Source organism: Bufo gargarizans, chromosome 6 (assembly GCF_014858855.1).
Source record: "Bufo gargarizans isolate SCDJY-AF-19 chromosome 6, ASM1485885v1, whole genome shotgun sequence".
In the NCBI taxonomy this organism is placed as follows: Eukaryota; Metazoa; Chordata; class Amphibia; order Anura; family Bufonidae; genus Bufo; species Bufo gargarizans.
In genome coordinates this window covers 30,934,547-30,955,946 of record NC_058085.1, presented here as the reverse complement: position 1 = coordinate 30,955,946, position 21,400 = coordinate 30,934,547, and the positions used below count along the sequence as shown (strand labels likewise).

The window sequence follows — 21,400 nt, the reverse complement described above, 5'->3', positions numbered from 1 at the left end:
ATTTACTTAGGTAAGACAACCCCCTTAAGACCGCTGTATTTAATCATGCTGCTTGTTAAAAATAAATCTGAATGCTTGTGAGGAGCTGTCAAAACAAAATCTGCCAATCCAATGTCTGTCTATATAGTAATAATAATCTTTATTTATGTATCGCCAACATATTCCACCGCCTTTTACAATTACCCGGATAACATAGGACCTGTAGAATCCTCCACTGCTCCAGCACTGAGGCTCCTGTGGTCTCCTTCAGTCTGTTCACATCACTGCAGGGACAGTATTGGTTGGAGCTCCGATGGCAGTATGTATATCGCCTGACCATTGAGGCCTATGATGGTCTATAGCGGTCATGTGCTGTTCATTCTGGCATCACTGATGACGTCTTTAATTCACTGTAGGAAGGTGTGACATACCATAAAATTGCTTTGACCTCACACATGGAGGAACAGCCTTGACTAAGCTATTCAACTTGTGTTCCAATTTATCCAAAAAGAGAGAGAACACAACATCTGCACTTTGTTATCTCTTCTAATGTCTCCTCTTATCTCCAGTTATTGTATTTTACGTGGCATTTTGTAGGATTTTACATCCTCTCATCTTCTCTCTATTCAGGTTCCTACAATATAGGACCAGCTCAGTGTATATCTTCTATATAAGATCCTTCTCCTGATTGACCCTTCAAGAATGGATAGGGACAGGGACAAGATGGCAGAGAGTATAATAAATCTCACCCTAGAGATCCTCTTCCGTCTTACTGGAGAGGTGAGATATTCTGATGATGTCACATTACATCATCTTATCTATGTTACTAACAGATGGACATGACTGGAGAGGTGAGGGACTCTGGAGATGTATGGAGTGATATTTATTACTGTGTCTCTCCATAACCAGGACTACACTGTAGTGAAGAAGACCTCTAGTGAGCGCTGTCAGGCCCCTGTGTCTGAAGATTGGGGAAGAACCCTGAGCCCAATCACGTGGCCTCCACCTCACCCCCTGATACATGAGGGAATCAATAGAGAGAAGATCCTAGAACTCACCAACAAGATGATTGAGCTGCTGACTGGAGAGGTGACACTGCTGGGAATGCTGGGACATTATACAGGAACACTATGAAGGGATCTGGGTGATGACTGTATCATTGTGTTGTCAGGTTCCTATAAGGTGTCAGGATGTCACCGTCTATTTCTCCATGGAGGAGTGGGAGTATTTAGAAGGACACAAAGATCTGTACAAGGACGTCATGATGGAGGATCACCAGCCCCTCACATACCAAGGTAATAGACATGACTAAATACACATGTCCTCTCATTATCTGTATGTAAGGAATGAATTCAGTCACTGGACGTGTTTCCTACAGTTAAGGAAGAGATAAGAACACCGGAGAGATGTCCCAGTCCTCTTCTTCCACAGGATGGTTCAGAAGAACATCACAATGTCCCACGGGATGATCAGGTAGATGGAGATAAGGTCTCCTAAAATGTTCCCTATGATTTGTAGAAGGCTGTGAAGATCTTGTGTTTGGTCTTGTTTTATCCACCAGTATTATATGTTTTATTCCTGTATAATGAGAAAGGTTGAGATGGCAGGATTACAGCTGATACAGCCTGATAAACGTATTAAAAGAAAACAAAAAATACTTTATTGGGATAATCTATTAAAATCTGAGAAATTCTATGTATCACTTTGTGCCATGTTTTAGGTTTAGGGCATGTGTATAGACTGTGTACCAGACGATCCCGTAAGTTAGAACTACAGCGATAGGTAATAGATGGACGATCCGGGATCAGTGTCCCAATATCTGGATCTGACTGTAAGATCGGCCAGTGGCACTATAAAATATCCTGAATCTGTTGGTGAGCTTTATCATAAGTGGCTATGATTTTAGGTGTGCAATCGTCTTTAGTATTGACCTACGGAACCAGAAGTTTGCTACGATCAACACTCATAGAGTGATGAAAAGCCCTTCTCAGTTTATACTGTGGGTATCCGCGGTTCACAAACAGACACCTCAAATCTGCTGCGACTGCTCTGAATTCACCCAATTCGGAGCAGTTCCTCCTGGCCCTGAGGTATTGCCCCTTGGGGATGCCTCTTTTCAGGGCCAATGGGTGCCCGCTCTCCCAATGTAGGAGATTACTTGTAGATGTCTGTTTCCTGAACAGGTTGTAGAGCATTAATAGGGATCACGGTGAATATGATTTGGATGATTGGCTACAGATAGGACCTTTCCAAACATAGCTGTGTGCAAGCAGTGTGTATGGTACTAATTGTATCAAGCAGTGTACGTAATAATCACTGAGGCGGATGTATGTGGGTGAGTGGTTGAATTATAGACCAGATTCCATAGGCCAAGTACAGCCAGTGCTGTGTGCTATATATAGCTCTCTCTGAAGCTAGTCACCAGATATATGCCTACAGTTGTCAGTGTGCTGCTGATATAGAGGGGTGCTGTTGTCACTCCCTAGCCTATAACCTAGTGTTCCGTTCCACATCTCCGGAATTGCTGACCCATTCAAGTGAATGGGTCCTCATCCGTGATGCTGGGTGAACGCGGCCGTTGGCTTTGGATTGCCGACCTGCCGTTTGCGGGCCGCTCCACTGCTCCACTCAGGCTTCCTGACGCTCTATCTCTGGCCCACTGGTGCACTCAGTGATGGCTTTGTTTGTGCCTGCTCTGATCGAGGTCCTCAGGCATCCCATGCAGTCTGACCACATACAGATACAGATAACAAATGGTGATGAGCGGCAGGGGCAATATTCGAATTCGCAATATTTTGGGAATATTCATCATATATTCGCAAATTTGAGCTTATTTTCTTGATTGCAAAAAATTGGCAATGTAATATTCGCATAATGCATTCAAAATACAGGTGTGGGTCACTATAGCTACATTTTTCAAGCTGCTAGAAGTTTCCTGAGACTGGAGAAAATGGTTGGCACGGCAGAACATTACAACAGCTTTGTATGCAGATAGAGTGCTCCAATATAATCGGCAATTAATGATACAAATATTTTGCCGCAATACGTGCAACTTCACATTTTAGCAGGTCTGACTACATATTACTGATTGGTGCACTATGTATTGTTGTGAACTTGTGACATCACAGCACTATGTCCGTAGCATGTATGTATCAGCTACACTGGGTCTTATATAGTAAGTGGTAGGCAACTTTCCTATTGGTCGCTAGGGATGTTGCTAAGCTCAGACAAAGACATTGCAGCCTTCTCATTGGCCCAGGAAGAGGTTACTAATGAAAACAAATCTAGAATATTCGAAATTACGAATATATAGCACTATATTCGCGAATTCTCAAGGTGCCGATATTCGCAATTAATATTTGCGAATCGCATATTCGCACCCAACACTAATATAATACAACACATTGCTTAGCACCACGTCAGCATCACGTTCTGCGTGGGTCTGGACTGACTCTCAACCCCTCCTCCTGTGATACAGACAGGGCCTGGTGTTGCCTCCATGTATACAGGTGCACAATCAATTTAGGGCAGCCTAAGGCACACAACTTGGCAACAGCACTTTCGAGTAAGGGCTCTTTCACACCTGCGTTCTTGTCTTCCGGCATAGAGTTCCGTCGTCGGGGCTCTATGCCGGAAGAATCCTGATCAGTTTTATCCTAATGCATTCTGAATGGAGAGAAATCCGTTCAGGATGCATCAGGATGTCTTCAGTTCCGGACCGGAACGTTCTTTGGGCGGAGAAAATACCGCAGCATGCTGCGCTTTTTGCTCCGGCCAAAAATCCTGAACACTTGCCGCAAGGCCGGATCCGGAATTAATGCCCATTGAAAGGCATTGATCCGGATCCGGCCTTAACCCCTTAAGGACCGGGCTCATTTTCACCTTAAGGACCAGGCCATTTTTTTGCAAATCTGACCAGTGTCACTTTAAGTGCTGATAACTTTAAAACGCTTTGACTTATCCAGGCCATTCTGAGATTGTTTTTTCGTCACATATTGTACTTCATGACACTGGTAAAATAAAGTAAAAAAAATTAATTTTTTTGCATAATAAAATACCTAATTTACCAAAAATTTTGAAAAATTAGCAAATTTCAAAGTTTCAGTTTCTCTACTTCTGTAATACATAGTAATACCCCCAAAAATTGTGATGACTTAACATTCCCCATATGTCTACTTCATGTTTGAATTATTTTGGGAATGATATTTTATTTTTTGGGGATGTTACAAGGCTTAGAAGTTTAGAAGCAAATCTTGAAATTTTTCAGAAATTTACAAAAACCCAATTTTTAGGGACCACTACAGCTCTGAAGTCACTTTGCGAGGCTTACATAATAGAAACCGCCCAAAAATGACCCCATTCTATAAACTACACCCCTCAAGGTATTCAAAACTGATTTTACAAACTCCGTTAACCCTTTAGGTGTTGCACAAGAGTTATTGGCAAATTGGGATGAAATTTGAGAATTTCATTTTTTTGCCTAATTTTCCATTTTAACCCATTTTTTCCACTAACAAAGCAAGGGTTAACAGCCAAACAAGACTGTATCTTTATTGCCCTGACTCTGCTGTTTACAGAAACACCCAATATGTGTCCGTAAACTACTGTACGGCCACACAGCGGGGCGTAGAGTGAAAGGTGCGCCGTATGGTTTTTGGAAGCCAGATTTTGCTGGACAGTTTTTTTGACAAAATGTCCCATTTGAAGCCCCCTGATGCACCCCTAGAGTAGAAACTCCATAAAGTGACCCCATCTAAGAAACTATACCCCTCAAGGTATTCAAAACTGATTTTACAAACTTCGTTAACCCTTTAGGTGTTGCACAAGAGTTATTGGCAAATTGGGATGAAATTTGAGAATTTCATTTTTTTGCCTAATTTTCCATTTTAACCCATTTTCTCCACTAACAAAGCAAGGGTTAACAGCCAAACAAGACTGTATCTTTATTGCCCTGACTCTGCTGTTTACAGAAACACCCCAAATGTGGCCGTAAACTACTGTACGGCCACACAGCGGGGCGTAGAGTGAAAGGTGCGCCGTATGGTTTTTGGAAGGCAGATTTTGCTGGACAGTTTTTTTGACACCATGTCCCATTTGAAGCCCCCCTGATGCACCCCTAGAGTAGAAACTCCAAAAAAGTGACCCCATTTTAGAAAGTACGGAATAGGGTGGCAGTATTGTTGGTACTAGTTTAGGGTACATATGATTTTTGGTTGCTCTATATTACACTTTTTGTGCGGCAAGGTAACAAGAAATAGCTTTTTTGGCACGTTTTTTTTTTGTTATTTACAACATTCATCTGACAGGTTAGATCATGTGGTAATTTTATAGAGCAGGTTGTCACGGACGCGGCGATACCTAATATGTATACAATTTTTTTTATTTATGTAAGTTTTATACAATAACTTCATTTTTAAAACCAAAAAATTGTTTAGTGTCTCCATAGTCTAAGAGCCATAGTTTTTACAGTTTTTGGGCAATTATCTTGAGTAGGGTCTAATTTTTTGCGGGATGAGATGACGGTTTGATTGGCACTATTTTGGGGTGCATATGACTTTTTGATCGCTTGCTATTACACTTTTTGTGACGTAAGATGGCAAAAAATTGCTTTTTTTACACTTTTTTTTTCTTTTTTTTTTACGGTGCTCACCTGAGGGGTTAGGTCATGTGATAATTTTATAGAGCCGGTCGATACGGACGCGGCGATACCTAATATGTATACTTTATTTTTATTTATAAAAGTTTTACACAATTATTTTATTTTTGAAACAAAAAAAATCATGTTTTAGTGTTTCCATAGTCTAAGAGCCATAGTTTTTTCAGTTTTTGGGCGATTATCTTGAGTAGGGTCTCATTTTTTGCGGGATGAGATGACGGTTTTATTGGTACTATTTTGGCGTACATGCGACTTTTTTGATCACTTTTATTACCTTTTTTGGGAAGTAAGGTGGGCAAAATTTCAATTTTCTCATAGTTTTTATTTTTTTATTTTTATGGCGTTCACCGTGCGGGGAAAGTAACATGACCGTTTTATAGATCAGGTCGTTACGGACGCGGCGATACCTAATATGTGTAGTGTATTTTTTTATTTTTATTTTTATTCAGTGATAAATGTTTTTTTATTTTATCTTAACTTTTTTCACTTTTTTTAAAAAAAATTGGACCCAGACCCACTTGGTTCTTGAAGATCCAGTGGGTCTGATGTCTGTAAAATACAGTACAGAAACTATATAGGTTTCTGCACTGTATTTTACTTACACTGAACAGATCTATGCTTTCAGCACAGATCTGTTCAGCACCATGGACAGCAGGACGCCTGAGCAGGCGTCCTGTTGCCATGGGAACCTTCCCCGTCTGTCACAACTTCGCAGACGGGGAAGGGTGAGGACGGGGCTTCGGGGGGCTCTCTGGGGGCTCTCTCCCTCTCCCATCGGGGGGCTGCAAAGGCACAGCAGCCCCCCGATCGGAGAGGGAGGGAGCTCCTTGCGCTGTTAACCTTTTCCATACAGCGGTCCGTACGGACCGCTGCATGGAAAGGGTTAAACGGCTGACATCGCATCACCGATGTCAGCCGTTTATACCAGGGTGCCAGCAATGTGCTGGCACCCTGGTATAACCCACTAGACGCCAACGATTATGCAATGCCCGCAACGCCCCCACTGCCTGCGACACCCCCCCTGCACCACCCGCCGCCATCAAATCATGCAGGGGTGCAGGGGGGGTGCGCAATATTGATTTTAGGCACTCTGAAGTTTCTGATCCCCGCGGTCAGGGACCGCGGGGATCAGAAACTGCAAAAAGCGCAGCAAACCGCAGGTCTGAATTGACCTGCGGTTTGCTGCGATCGCCGACACGGGGGGGGGTCAAATGACCCCCCCCTGCATTGTTACGGGATGCCGGCTGAATGATTTCAGCCGGCGTCCCGTTCCGATTAACCCCCGCGGCGCCGGAATGCAGATTTTAAGTCAGGACGTACCGGTACGTCCTCGGTCCTTAAGGACTCGGGAAATAGGGCGTACCGGTACGTCCTCGGTCCTTAAGGGGTTAAAGGGAACCTGTCACCGGGATTTTGTGTATAGAGCTGAGGACATCGGTTGCTAGATGGCCGCTAGCACATCCGCAATACCCAGTCCCCATAGCTGTGTGTGCTTTTATTGTGGAAAAAACACGATTTGATACATATGCAAATTAACCTGAGATGAGTCCTGTACGTGTGATGAGTCAGGGACAGGACTCATCTCAGGTTTAATTACACAAAATCCCGGTGACAGGTTCCCTTTAAGCTAAATGTCGTTTCGGCGCATTGCCGGATCCGACGTTTAGCTTTTTCTCAATGGTTACCATGGCTGCCGGGAGGCTAAAGTCCTGTTTGCCATGGTAAAGTGTAGTGGGGAGCGGGGGAGCAGTATACTTACCGTCCGTGCGGCTCCCGGGGCGCTCCAGAGTGACGTCAGGGAGTCCCACGCACATGGATGACGTGATCGCATGGACACGTCATCCATGCGCATGGGGCGCTCTGACGTCATTCTGGAGCGCCCCGGGAGCCACACGGACTGTAAGTATACCGCTCCCCACTACTACTATGGCAACCAGGACTTTAATAGCGTCCTGGCTGCCAAAGTAACACTGAAAGCATTTTGAAGACGGATCCGTCTTCAAATGCTTCAGTTCACTTGCGTTTTTCCGCATCCGGCGTGTAATTCCGGCAAGTGGAGTACACGCCGGATCCGGACAACGCAAGTGTGAAAGAGGCCTAAGACACAATTTAATGTCTGGTGCTTGGAATAAAGAAACACCAGGTGGGATTTATGCAGGAGACTTGCAGATATTTGGGCCAGATAATCCCAACTCTCAGATTTTGAATGTTTTACCAACTAATGATATTTTCTAAACCAAACCTTCCACACGACTTTTCCAACTGTCTTTTACAATATTTGTTTCTTAGGTTCTGAATCCGGGTGAAGATCTGAACATCATATATGTTACAGAGACCTATGTGAGGGGCGATGAGCAGAGTATAGAGGACCTTCCTACAGATAACCGCCCAGGTGAGTAGTAACCACTAAGTAAGGCAAAGAGGTCTCCCAGATTCTACTCCTTCACTGGATACAATAATTTTATGTCGAATTCTTTAAAGGGCATTTGTCAGCAGATCTGTACCTGTGACACTGGCTGACCGGTTGCATCTGCACTTTGCAGTTGAAGGTATCTGTGTTGGTCCCATGGTCCTAAGGGTACTTTCACACTAGCGTTAAAGTTTTCCAGTATTGAGTTCCATCACAGGGGCTCAATACCGGGGCGGGGGGGGGGGGGGGAGAAACACTTCAGTTTTATTCTAATGCACTCTGAATGGAAAACATTCCGTTCCGTAAGCATTCAGGATGTCTTCAGTTCAGTCACTCCTACGGTATGTGGCTGCAGTATTTTCTCTGGCCAAAATTCCAGAACACTTGCTGGAATGCCAGATCCGGCATTAATTTCCATTGAAATGTATTAATGCCGAATCCGATACCAAGTGTTCTGGAAAACCGGATCCGGTTTCCCGATCTGCGCATGCGCGAACCTTTTAAAAATGTCAAAAATTAAATACCAGATCTGTTTTTCCAGATGACACCGGAGAGATGGATACGGTTTTTAAATGCATTTGGCAGACGGATCCGCATCTGGAAACAAATGCTATCCGTATGCATATGGATTTCTGGATCCGGCAGGCAGTTCCGGCAATGGAACTGCCTGCCAGAATCCTCTAACGCAAGTGTGAAAGTACCCTAAGTTTTAATATGTACAAATGAGCCTCTAGGAGAACTGGGTGCATTGCCGTTACACCTAGGCGCTCTGCTCTCTCTGCCACTGCCACGCTCTCTGCACTTTGATTGACAGGAACAGGCAGGTATGATCACTTTTACACTGCATTGCCCTGACAAACAAAATGTCTCTGTCTCGTGTTAAAATTAGAATATTGTAAAAAGGTTCAATATTCTAGGCTCAAAGTGTCACACTCTAGTCATCTCATTAATCCATACCCCCTGAGCAAAGGGGACCTGAGAGTGTGACTTTGGGGTTTTCATAAGCTGTAAGTCAATCATCCAAATAATAACAAATAAAGGCTTGAAGTATCTCGCTTTGCATGAAATGAGTCTCATATGTTAGTTTCACCTTTATAGGTGCATTACTGAAATAAATGAACTTTTGAACGATATTCAAATTTTTGGAGTTTCACCTGTATATTTTGTGTCATTGAAAGGGACCCGGCAATCAGGAGACCCTTCTTTATCTTTTATATTTTTAGTAATTTCATGCTGATTTTTGAGATGAGTGTTCAGAATTTCTTTTACACTCTTTGTTCATTTCGTTTTTCTCAATTTAACAAAAATCTTATTGAGAGCAAAAGAGTCCTCTTAAGTTGAGAGAGACTCATGGGGAAATATGAGTTTGCGATGGAGAGTGTCCCCTGTTAATGTGCAGGTCATCTACGATTGGTCTTCTGAAGCCCTTAAAGCATTTTCTACTCTTAAGGCATTATTTTATTTTGATCTTAGATACAAAGCAGTGCCTCTGATTTGTAAGAAGGGGCATTACGTTCACAAGCGTATTCTTAGGATCATAGTTTGCATCCATGTTCTTACAGGTCATAAGAACTTCTGTATTGAATCCAGTGAGAGACTTAAAGGGGTTGTCCCACTTTGCTTTTTTAATCTTATCAGCAGTAGATGTCCTGATAACTTCCTGGTTCTCAGGCAGTTGAGTGAAGGCCACGCCTCCTCATGACTCACCCTGCGTGCTCGTTCATGTGTATGAGTCATCCACATGGAGCCGTATGTGAGGTCCCGCCCCCCCCCCCCAGTATAATAAACATTGAGTGCGGCCCCCCCCAGTATAATATACATATAGTGCGCCCCCCCAGTATAATATACATTCAGTGCGGACCCCCCCAGTATAATAAACATTGGTGGCGCAGTGGGAAGTGCCAATGAGGGTTAAAAAAATAAATAAAAAAATTAACTCACCTCCTCCAATTGATTGCGCAGCTGCCGGTCTCCTGTTCTATCTTTAGGACCTGTGAAAGGACCTTTGGTGACATCACTGTGGTCATCACATGGTACATCATATGATCCATCACCATGGTAATGGACCATGTGATTAGCTCAGTGACGTCACCACAGGTCCTGAAGATAGAACAGGAGACCGGCAGCTGTGCGATCAATTGGTGGAGGTGAGTTAATTTTTTATTTATTTTTTTTAACCCTCATTGGCACTTTCCACTGCGCCACCAATGTATATTATACTGGGGGGGGGGGCGCGCACTGAATGTATATTATACTGGGGGGGGGTGGCCGCACTGAATGTATATTATACTGGGGGGGGGTGGCCGCACTGAATGTATATTATACTGGGGGGGGGGGGGGGTGGCCGCACTGAATGTATATTATACTGGGGGGGGTGGCCGCACTGAATGTATATTATACTGGGGGGGGTGGCCGCACTGAATGTATATTATACGGGGGGGGGGGGGGGGGCGCACTGCGCCACCAATGTTAATACAAATGCAGGAGGTGGGTGCCGGAGTGAAATAGCCAGCACCCGACCTCTATGATAGGGGGCTGCGATCAGCGGCAGTTAACCCCTAAGGTCCCGCTCCCTGTCATAGAGGTCGGGTGCCGGCTATTTGATTCCGGCACCCGCCTGCTGTATTTGCGCATGCGCGGGCGTTCGCGTACTTGTAAGAATGGAGAGGCGGCCCGAGTACTGGTTCAGCTGTTGTGCGCAGGCGCGGCACAGCGATGCGGCCGGACGAAAGAGGCCGTATCCATGGGATACAGAAAACAACAAAGGAATCGCTTTACATGATTTTTTGAATGAAAGGTAGCTTTTGGATAATAACATGGATAGGAAGATATGTTGTGTGGGGGTAAATAGATTAGATAAAACCTATTTTATGAAGTGGGACAACCCCTTTAAAAGGGTTTTTCATCTTTTGGGGCTCTTTCGACAGGTTTCCCAGTTAGTGCCATACCTGTGGAGATAAATATACTTGCCTGATCCTAGCCACCTCTGCTGCCATCAGCTCCCCTAGTGTCAACATCTAATCTGCTTCCACTGTAACCAGTCATTGGCTGCAGTGGTAGCCTGCCTCTCTTGCATTACGTGACCTATGGATGTGACACAAAGTGGGCAGGTTACTGCTGGAGCCAGTCATTGGCTTGCAGTGGTCTCAAACCGGATGGGGACCCAAGTTCAATAAAGAGGGTGGAGGCGCTAAGGAGCCAGGACCCAGTGGCAGGAGCAGGTAAGTATTCGTCTCTCCACAGGCCTGGCCATAATGGACTGGGATATCTGACTATGAACATACCCTGTAAACCCAGGTGGGCTATATGGGCCCTGCTTATCTCCCAAGGTTGATATTATTATTATTACTTTCCATCCAAGCTATACTGTTAATTTATTATTTTTATGTTGTATTCTTGGCAGATAACTTTACCAAGAGCTCAGAGGGACATCTGATGACTTCAGATTTTAAATTAGAAAATCAGAGTATCACACAAGATGCATATGAAGAACATGCCATTGCCACAGATATACCTTCAGACATTCGAAGCAAAAATCTGTTATCTGATCCTTTCAAACAGGTCCTATCAACTGATTCATCACAGACTGTTAAGCAAAATAAAAGTCTCGGAAGGGGTGAACATCAAGGAACTCACACAGGAGAGAAAGCATTTTCATGTTTAGAATCTGCTTTTGTTATACATCAAAGAATTCACACAGGGGAGAACCCATTTTCATGTTCACAATGTGGGAAACAATACAGCATTAAATCAGATCTTGTTAGACATCAGACAACTCACACAGGGGAGAAACCGTTTTCATGTTCACAATGTGGGAAATGTTTTAACAGGAAATTACATCTTGTTACACATCAGTTAATTCACACAGGAGAGAAGCCATATTCCTGTTCAGAATGTGGGAAATGTTTTACAAACAGATCAAATCTTTGGAAACATAGGCATATTCACACAGGGATGAAACCACATTCATGTTCTGAATGTAGGAAATGTTTTACCCAGAAATCAGCGCTTGTTACACATCAGAGAATTCACACTGGGGAGAAGCCATTTTCATGTTCAGAATGTGGGAAATGTTTTACTCTAAAATCAACTCTTGTCAACCATCAAAGAGCTCATACCGGGGAGAAGCCATTTTCATGTTCAGAATGTGAGAAATGTTTTCACCAGAAATGTGATCTTGTTAAACATCAGAGAACTCACACAGGAGAGAAGCCATATTCATGTTCAGAATGTGGGAAATGTTTTACAAACAGATCAATTCTTTTGAAACATAGACAAATTCACACAGGGATGAAACCACATTCATGTTCTGAATGCAGGAAATGTTTTACCCAGAAATCGGCGCTTGTTACGCATCAGAGAACTCACACTGGGGAGAAGCCATTTTCATGTTCAGAATGTGGAAAATGTTTTACTCTGAAATCAACTCTTGTCAACCATCAAAGAGCTCATACGGGGGAGAAGCCATTTTCATGTTCAGAATGTGAGAAATGTTTTCGCCAGAAATCTGATCTTGTTAAACATCAGAGAATTCACACAGGAGAGAAGCCATAATCATGTTCTGAATGTGGCAATTGTTTTAATCAAAAATCAATTCTTCTTTGCCACCATCAAACTCATACAGGGAAGTTACAATACAAGAACAAATATATTGGTTACAGTTATATAAAGGTCAAGCGACATACAAAAGAAAGGTAATGCAATTAACAGCACTAAATGATGATTAAGAAATGTATCCAGTTACCAATAAATATCTGTTATAACAAGCAAATAGAATTCAGATAAAGCACCTATATTCCGCACCTATATATCCACCATGTGCACTGAAAATTTGACAAGGACCACTAAACCTTTAAAAACAAGAAGAAAAAAAGGAATAATTTGTCTCAAGTTCTATCTGAATGGCTTTCTGAAAGGTGTTACAGAAAGCAGCATTAGAAGAGATTATGTTGTCATATTACTTCCCCCTAGCCCCTCTACCAGAACTTTTTTGAAGCTGGTGCAGTTGAAGATAAAGGGGAGGGGGGTCAATAGACACCCAGAACACTGTCAAGGAGATGGAAACTGCACAACTTCATCAGCTTCTTAGAAACCCTCCACTTCTGGGGTCCTGATCTGCACACTAGTGGCATTGATCACTCCGGAGTGCTTCTAACAACTAGTGTACAGTAATGTATCTCTATGCACCAGGTATTTATATGCAGAGATATGTCACACCTCCAATAAACGTATTTACCACATGTGGACTGAGTATATTTAATATAACTTTTACTCTAATTTCACTAAAAGCATTGGTGGTTGCAGTGGGACAAAAGACAAAATAACATACATACATATAAACACATATATTACCACCATCCAGAAACGTGTGTAAGAAAATAATAATAACGGGTGGATCTTACCCCGTCCGGTAGACATACGATTTAATAGATGGTGGGTGGCGTAGTGCTCCTGTGTGGTATAGGCAATGGTGGCCAAAGTGCTTCAGATGATATGGCAGTCTGGCCAAAATGCTTCAGATAATATGGCAGTCTGGACACTCCTATAATGCCTTGGTCTAGAGCCCTCCCTATATGGATGGTTAGGGGCTATCCTCATAAACCTGCCTCAATGACACGGAGCACCCGCCCCGACAGGGGCGACCCCATACGGAACCTGTCCTTAAAATGGGGCCTATTCCCTGTAATTTCCCTCACTGTATTGCCCTACATGCCATGTTTCGTTCCAATAACGATGGAACTCATCAGGGGCTTATTGAAGTCAGAAGGTTTTTATAAAAACACAAAGTAAATGCGGCAAAAACACAATCACTAAATGTGCTCAATTTCATATGCATCCAGATAACATTCTTAGGTATGTATTTGCAACTTACTGCTTCAGCAGAGAGTTTCTTTCTTTGTAAATACAAAGCGGTGTGGACTGTCAGTGGTACATGCCCTCAGGGGTATAGGGAAGTATCCCCAACGATACCCTCGCCTTGCCTCACTGCAAGATGCCAGCAGTGTGGAGACACAGCATACACTGCTGTGTCACCTTTTAAAATCAGCGCCTCCAGCTGTTTCCGCCCTACTGCTCCACCCTCTCCCGGTGGAACGCATGCCGTTTCCATGCGCTCCATTACACCGGAACGTCGCGTCACATGATCGCCTAGGCTGCCGGAAGTTGTGTCTGAGCGTCACCCGTCACTAGGTAACCGGATGACGCGCAGACACTTCACGCTGATAGACGTCTCAGATGCCGGATGGTAACTTCATATAATGCAATCATTCGAATATGGATTTGTTAGGTAGATTTTCGTCCATACCGATGCATACATGTAGTTAGTCATGTGGTACAGATAAAGGGGATATGCGGAACAACAAAAAGATGCATTCCTACGCCAATAATTCATTCTCTCATCATTATATCTTCCTATATGTTAGGTCTTCATCACTTATATCAGCATTAATGTTCCCTCGCTTCATGTCAGAGTGTGACAAACAGCCCCCATAGATCAATGCACACCGGTGGAACAATTAGCACCCGTGGGTCAGTGCGCACCAGATGCCATGGCGTTCATCATCACTTAACATTCAAATGAAGCATGTATAGCTCTGTTGTTCATTGAGGCCATTGGGATATACCGTCTTGAGGTAGAATATCCATCTCGCCTCACACTGGAGTATTCTTTTATCCCAATCGCCACCTCTTAAAGGTGGCTTCACTTTTTCGATGCCCATGAAGGAGAGGCATCTTGGGTCCCGATCATGCGCAACACGTACATGGTGCGAGACTGTAGTGTCCAGACAGTTGTGGATATCATTTATATGATCGCTGATTCTCCTTCTCAACTTTTTTGTTTTACCAACATATTCTTTCATACAGGTGCATGTGATTTTATAAACAGCCCCTATGGTTTTACAGTTTATCAGATCTCTGACAACATATGTTTTCCCTGTATTGCTGCTCCTGAAGGATTTTCCACACTGCATGTATTTGCAGGCTATGCACCCTCCACATCGGTAGTTACCATGAACTCCTTTATCTAGCCAGGTTTTTTGCGCTGGCTTAGGGGAGAAATGACTGTTCACCGTCCAGTCACGTACACTCTTCCCCCTCCTGTATGTTTAATATGGGGTATTCCTTTATGGTGGCACAAAGGTCAGGGTCCATCCTGAGTACATGCCAGTGTCTCAGGATGTATGATTTCTCTTACACCTGCAGAAGCTTCATTAAATGTACTGATCAGACGTGTCTCCTGTGTCTCTGTTGGAGACATATTGTCAGTACTATTTGTCTTATTGGGAGTGAGAAGGGAACTACGAGTGCGGGCTTTTGCGGCCTTATAGGCCGGTGTTAGTGTGCCAGTGGGGTAACCCCGATCCATGAAGCGTTTTTTTAAGTCTGCCGCCTGTTTTTGGAATTCTGCCTCCTTGGAGCAATTTCTCCTTATTCTTAGGTATTGGCCTCGAGGGATCCCCCTCCTGAGGGGGAAAGGATGACAGCTGTCCCACCTCAGGAGGGAATTCGTTGAGGTTGGTTTTCGGAAAATTGTTGTTTCAAGACAACCGTCTTGATTCTTGATGATGAGAATGTCTAAGAATGGTAGCTGTTTCGGATCACACTCAGTCCACATGTGGTAAATACGCTTCTAACAACTACTCCAGTTCTCCTCATCATGGTCAACATGAAAAAAACAACACAGACCTGTAAAACTGATAGAATATTTTGCTAAATTAACACTTCTGGCTTTAGGTCTTGGTCCGGTGAGGTCTGAGAATGAAGCATAGGTAGCCGACATAGTTGACCTCCGGTGTGTTTCGAAAGGCACTTGAGGGGGGGACCGAGGCCCGATGAGAAAGTAAGCAATCTTGCCTACCTCTAGTTGCTTTGTTTCGTTACGTCACTGCTGTCTGTCTGCTGGACGATGATCATACTGTGAGTAGTAACTGGTGTTAAAATTTTGGGTCCTTAGAACCTCAGACTGAGAAGGAACGTTTTACTCTATTGTGGATATTCTTCTCTGTGTTTTCTGTAGTTTGTGTTGTGTGTCAGGTGCCTCCCAGGTAGCAATTAACCAGGGCAAAAGAATACCCCTGGCAGGAGGTTGGACTCTGAGCGCAGGGACGGGACTGACGGAGACTACAAGAGATTTCTGCCTACGAGAGTCTGGAGGAATTGCCAGACAAGGGGGCAGAGTAAGTGGTCCGACCGGAAGGCCAGCCATGGAAGCTGGGGAAAAATCCTGTCTGCCCGTGAGGAGCCAATGCCAAGGATATGGCAAAGAAACTGGTCACTGAACTGTTATGCAGGTATGGTGTTCCTGAGGTTATTGAGTCAGACAGAGGTTCTTATTTCATAGGTGAAGTGATGAGAGAGGTTATACAAGCATTAGGGTTGACCCAAGCCTTCCATACAGCTTACCATCCCCAGCAGTGGCCGAGTTGAGCACCTGAATGGCACATTGAAACTGAAAATACAAAAGGCCATGCGGGAGATCTAGAGGCCCTGGCCAGACTGCTTACCTCTGGCCCTGTATTCAGTAAGGAACACCCCAAACAAGAAGACAGGGTTGTCCCCATTTGAGATCTTGTTTGCAAATGCCCCCATGTTAGGGTTATACTTTCCTAAGCAGCTGCAGATGAATAATGACAGTCTCACCAGTTACATGCGGGCCCTCACAAAAAGGCTAGAACACCTGCATATACAAGTGTTTGCTTCACTTCCAGATCCTGACTCAGTAGAAGGAACTCACAGCTTGCAGCCCAGAGACTGGGTGGTGATAAAGAGGCATGTGAGAAAAGGACTAGATCCAAATTTGATGGTCCCTTTCAAGTACTGTTGACCACCCACACCGCTGTAAAGGTGGAAGGAAATCCCAACTGGATACACGCTTCTCACTGCAAGACAGTCTTGGAACCATAGGCTGAAGGTCCTTCTGCTGACAGTGGCTCTGACCATGAGCATGTCAGCAGTGTTTCGTCCACTGAATGATGAATGGGACAATGCTTTGATATGGCACCATCAGGTACTCTTCGAAGGACTGAATGACATTGAAAAATTGAGAGACTGTTGGATTTGTACTCACAGTCCAGTGAGTTCAGCCAGTATGCCCTATTAAGTTTTTCTGAATTGACTGACCTGTCCAACTCTACTATCTTTTTCTCAGGCATGAAGCATGTTAAGTCTAAAACTAGAGACGGGGAAGTACCCTTACCCATTGCAGGATGGGCTGAGCCCCCATGGCTCATGGTAAACAGATCAGTGCCACCAGTTGATTATAGCTCTACCCCCTGGAACTAGAACATGTGGTGCAATGTGTCATGCTTTCCAAGTTGGACACACTGTTATTGTTTGCAAATACAGTAGAAAGGTATGTCTTTTAGTCATCATGACAAATTCGGCTGCAATGACTCTAACCCGAACATACTGGTGCAGTGTGTTGGTATAGATCCTGTAAAGGGTAAGAATCTGGCCTGCAACAACCAGTATTTAATTGCTAGAATAACATCTAACATTTTCCAGAACCAGATAATCATTGTAACCAATCAATACACCTTGGTTTTAGACTACCTGACAGCAAAGGAATGAGGTATGTGTCAGGTTGTAGGACCTGCTTGTTGCCATTATATAGATCCCCGATGTAACCTACAGGTAAAAGCTGTAATAGAAAAGGTGAAAGCCATGAGAGACAAATGGTTAGAGGAAAATAATGCAGACAAAGACTCATGGTGGGGTGACACCTTTTCTTTCCTAAATCCTGCCAATTGGTTCAAAGGGCTCGGTGGCTGGCTATTGGAACACATACAAACAATAGCACAAGTGGTACTAATTATACTAGTTATATACATTGTAATGAAGCTTATACTTATGTTTAATAATAAAGTTTGTAAGAAGGTGGGGGGGGGGGGGGTTAACTGCTCCCTCGCACCTGCAAAAAAGCTGACATTCACTAACCTCTTAGTGAACTCTGGTTCACAGACAAGATGGCCTTCTATCTCTCACAATTCCCCCATTTTGAGAAATATGTGATACTGTTCCACCGTGAAGGGAATCCTGTTAAGGCAGAATAAGGTTAGCTTGTTCTGAAGTACCTTTGGGTAATAACAGTTCCAAAGATTTCTCAAAATGGGGTAATTGTGAGAGATAGAAGGCCAGAGTTCACTAAGATGTTAGTGAATGTCAGCTTTTTTGCAGGTGCCAGGGACCAGTTGACCACCTTCTCTATTCTTAGAAATGGAAATTCTTATTGGTCACTTTCGCATCCTCTTTTCTGATAAGATGTTTCGTTTCTTCTGTCTTTGTGGTTTCTGCTCATGTTATGTGACACACGGCTGTTAGGCGTCTACCAATAATCATGGTATAAGACTCTATTAATTTACAATAAAGCAGATTACTGATCCAGCCATCTTGACTGTATCAGATTTTCTCAATATGTGCACATATGATTTCTTCTTTGATTTGAACCCCGATAATCATAGACGCAGGGGTAATTTCCCCAACACTGTGCCAGGGTGCCTCCCACAGTACTAGTGCATCCAAAAGTCCCACCAATGGTAATAATTCTTTGCCAGAGCACAGCTAGTCGTAATTGTGCCCCTACAGTGCCTCCAACAGTACTAATGTCCCCACAGTGCCCCAGAAGTAATAATTCTTCCATAGTGACCATACTAGTAATCATGTTCTCCATAATCCCCCAGTAGTAATAAAGCTCACCATAATGCGCCCCCCCCCATAGTAATAATTCTTCTTATAATGTGTGACAGTCAAAAAATACCTATAGTGTGCCAGTACAAATATAATGCCCCTATATAGTGTCCCCAGTAGAAGCCCCATGATGTCCCCCATAATGTGTGACAGTATAAAAAGCCCCTAAAGAGTGCCCCCATCGTGCTCCTCTCCCTGCTTCCCCATATTGGCCAACAGCATGGTATTGAATGAAAAAAAAAAATACCCGATAGCCTAAAAAATTTGTATGGTATTAATATTGTGTAATTCATTTATTAAGGAACCTTTCCTTTCCAATAATTGCCTGCTCGTCAGTTGAGGTGAACAGCTGCTTTTACATGCAGAGATCTCCTCAACGCCACGGCCATCGCTCATCCTCATACAGATTCATTGCTTCTGGGCAGCAGATCGCTATTCACACATCACAGTCTGCTGCCTAGAAACAATGATTTAATGTGCTGTATGAATGATGAACCCACCCGATGAACAAGTGTTTGTTAATTGGCAGCACAGTTACACAGACCTGTTATCAGGAATGAGTATTCGAAGTAACGTTAGTTCCTGATAATTGGCCTAACAATTTTGTAGTGTAAATCCACCATAGGATTCCTATTTATCAAAAACCATGATAAGCAGGGTGTTCTACTGGTGATAGAGAATCAGTTCTTACTTTTCCGGAGTTCTCTCCTGTCCGTATACTATAATCAGTGATAAGCAGGATGTTCTAGTGGTGATATATAATCAGTTCTCACCTCTCCTGTGTTCTCTCCTGTCCTTAAACAGTGGTAAGCAGGGTAACATAGTAACATAGTTTATAAGGCTGAAAAAAGACATCTATTATCCTACTAGTTGATCCAGAGGAAGGCAAAAAAAAAAATATGTGAGGTAGAAGCCAATTTTCCCCACTTTAGGGGAAAAAGATTCCTTCCCGACTCCAGTCAGGCAATTGGAATAGCTCCCTGGACCAACAACCCATCTCTAGTAGCTATAGACTGTAATATTATTACACTTCAGAAATATATCCAGGGCCCTCTTGAACTCTTTTAGTGAACTCACCATCACCACCTCCTCAGGCAGAGTTCCATAGTTTGCAAACCTACAAAACCTCTCTGTCTATGATTGACAGCACAACATTCCACCTGGAAAAACATCCAATGTCATAGCAAAAAAGCCAGTGGAAATAATATTCAAAATAGTATCAATTTTATTATATATTAAAATATGTAGAAAAAAGCAAGATGGAAAAAAGGATACAGAGAAGCGAAGGGAAAAATATACTACTGGACTGTCATGTATCCCCACAAGGCTGGTAAGCACTTACTGGGTACCAGGTCAGACACTGTGACTCAGACACCCAATGTGTGTACCACTGATAGAAATAACATAAACACCCCAATGGGGGACTATACAACGTGATACCACAATATATGAGAATTCCCCGGGTGTCAGTGAGATCCAAAGTCTGCGTCCTAGGTGGCCATAGACAACATGTATATGACAGGCTTAATAAAGTCTATCCACAGCCTAGTCTATAGCACAGCACAATGATAACATATATACGGCCTGAACGATAACATAGGCCTAATATGGATGTGATATACAGTATAGCAGAGTGTGTAATGGTGTCTAACTACACCTAACACAGGACGTACCTGAAGACATGACAAAAACCCAAGGAGATATAGTGAGCCTAAGCGCAGGACCTCAACGCGAGTTTTACCTCAGCGGCTTTGTCAGTAGTAATAAGGCCCCCACAGTGCCCTTAGTAGAAATAATGCGGATCTATAAGAGCCCCCAGTAGTAATAAGAATGCCTAATGTCCCCTGGATTTAAAATGCCCCCACAGTGCCCTCATATTTATATCACCTCCTTCTGTTACAATGCTCACCCTGAAGTGCCCCAGTATTTATATCACCCCCTACTGTTATAATGCTCTTAAAGTACCCACAGTATTTATACTGCTCCTTACTGTTATAATGCTCACCCTGAAGCTCCCCAGTATTTATAATGCCCCCTGTAGTTATGTTCTTCCGTTTAGTGTCCTCAGAAACCATAATGCCTCAGCCCCTCCACCATACAGTCCCCTCTGTGGTATCCTCCCATGAAATTCATTCTTGTTTAGTGTTTTACGTATCGTAGATTCGCTAACAGGGATGTTAGCATATGTCGGAGACTTTTGTAAGTCTTTAGCTGACACTGTAGGATTCTTCTTCACCTCATTGAGCAGTCTGCGCTGTGCTCTTGCAGTCATCTTTACAGGACGGCCACTCCTAGGGAGAGTAGCAGCAGTGCTGAACTTTCTCCATTTATAGACAATTTGTCTTACCGTGGACTGATGAACAGCAAGGCTTTTGGAGATACTTTTATAACCCTTTCCAGCTTTATGCAAGTCAACAATTCTTAATCGTAGGTCTTCTGAGAGCTCTTTTGTGCGAGGCATCATTCACATCAGGCAATGCTTCTTGTGAAAAGCAAACCCAGAACTGGTGTGTGTTATTTATAGGGCAGGGCAGCTGTAACCAATACCTCCAATCTCATCTCATTGATTGGACTCCAGTTGGCTGACACCTCACTCCAATTAGCTCTTGGAGATGTCATTAGTCTAGGGGTTCACATACTTTTTCCACCTACACTGTGAATGTTTACAT

The 21,400-nt window shown here is 43.5% G+C and overlaps 1 protein-coding gene across 1 annotated transcript; it reads left to right on the top strand.

Annotated features, from left to right (window-relative positions):
• The first annotated feature begins 1,396 nt into the window (after nt 1-1,396).
• Nucleotides 1,397-13,285, top strand: LOC122940686 (gastrula zinc finger protein XlCGF17.1-like). The gene is made up of 3 exons (XM_044297387.1): nt 1,397-1,452; nt 7,925-8,027; nt 11,449-13,285. Exon 3 carries the CDS (start codon nt 11,481-11,483, stop codon nt 12,597-12,599), a length of 1,119 nt encoding a protein of 372 aa, XP_044153322.1. The 5' UTR covers nt 1,397-1,452; nt 7,925-8,027; nt 11,449-11,480; the 3' UTR covers nt 12,600-13,285.
• Nucleotides 13,286-21,400: the final 8,115 nt, after the last annotated feature.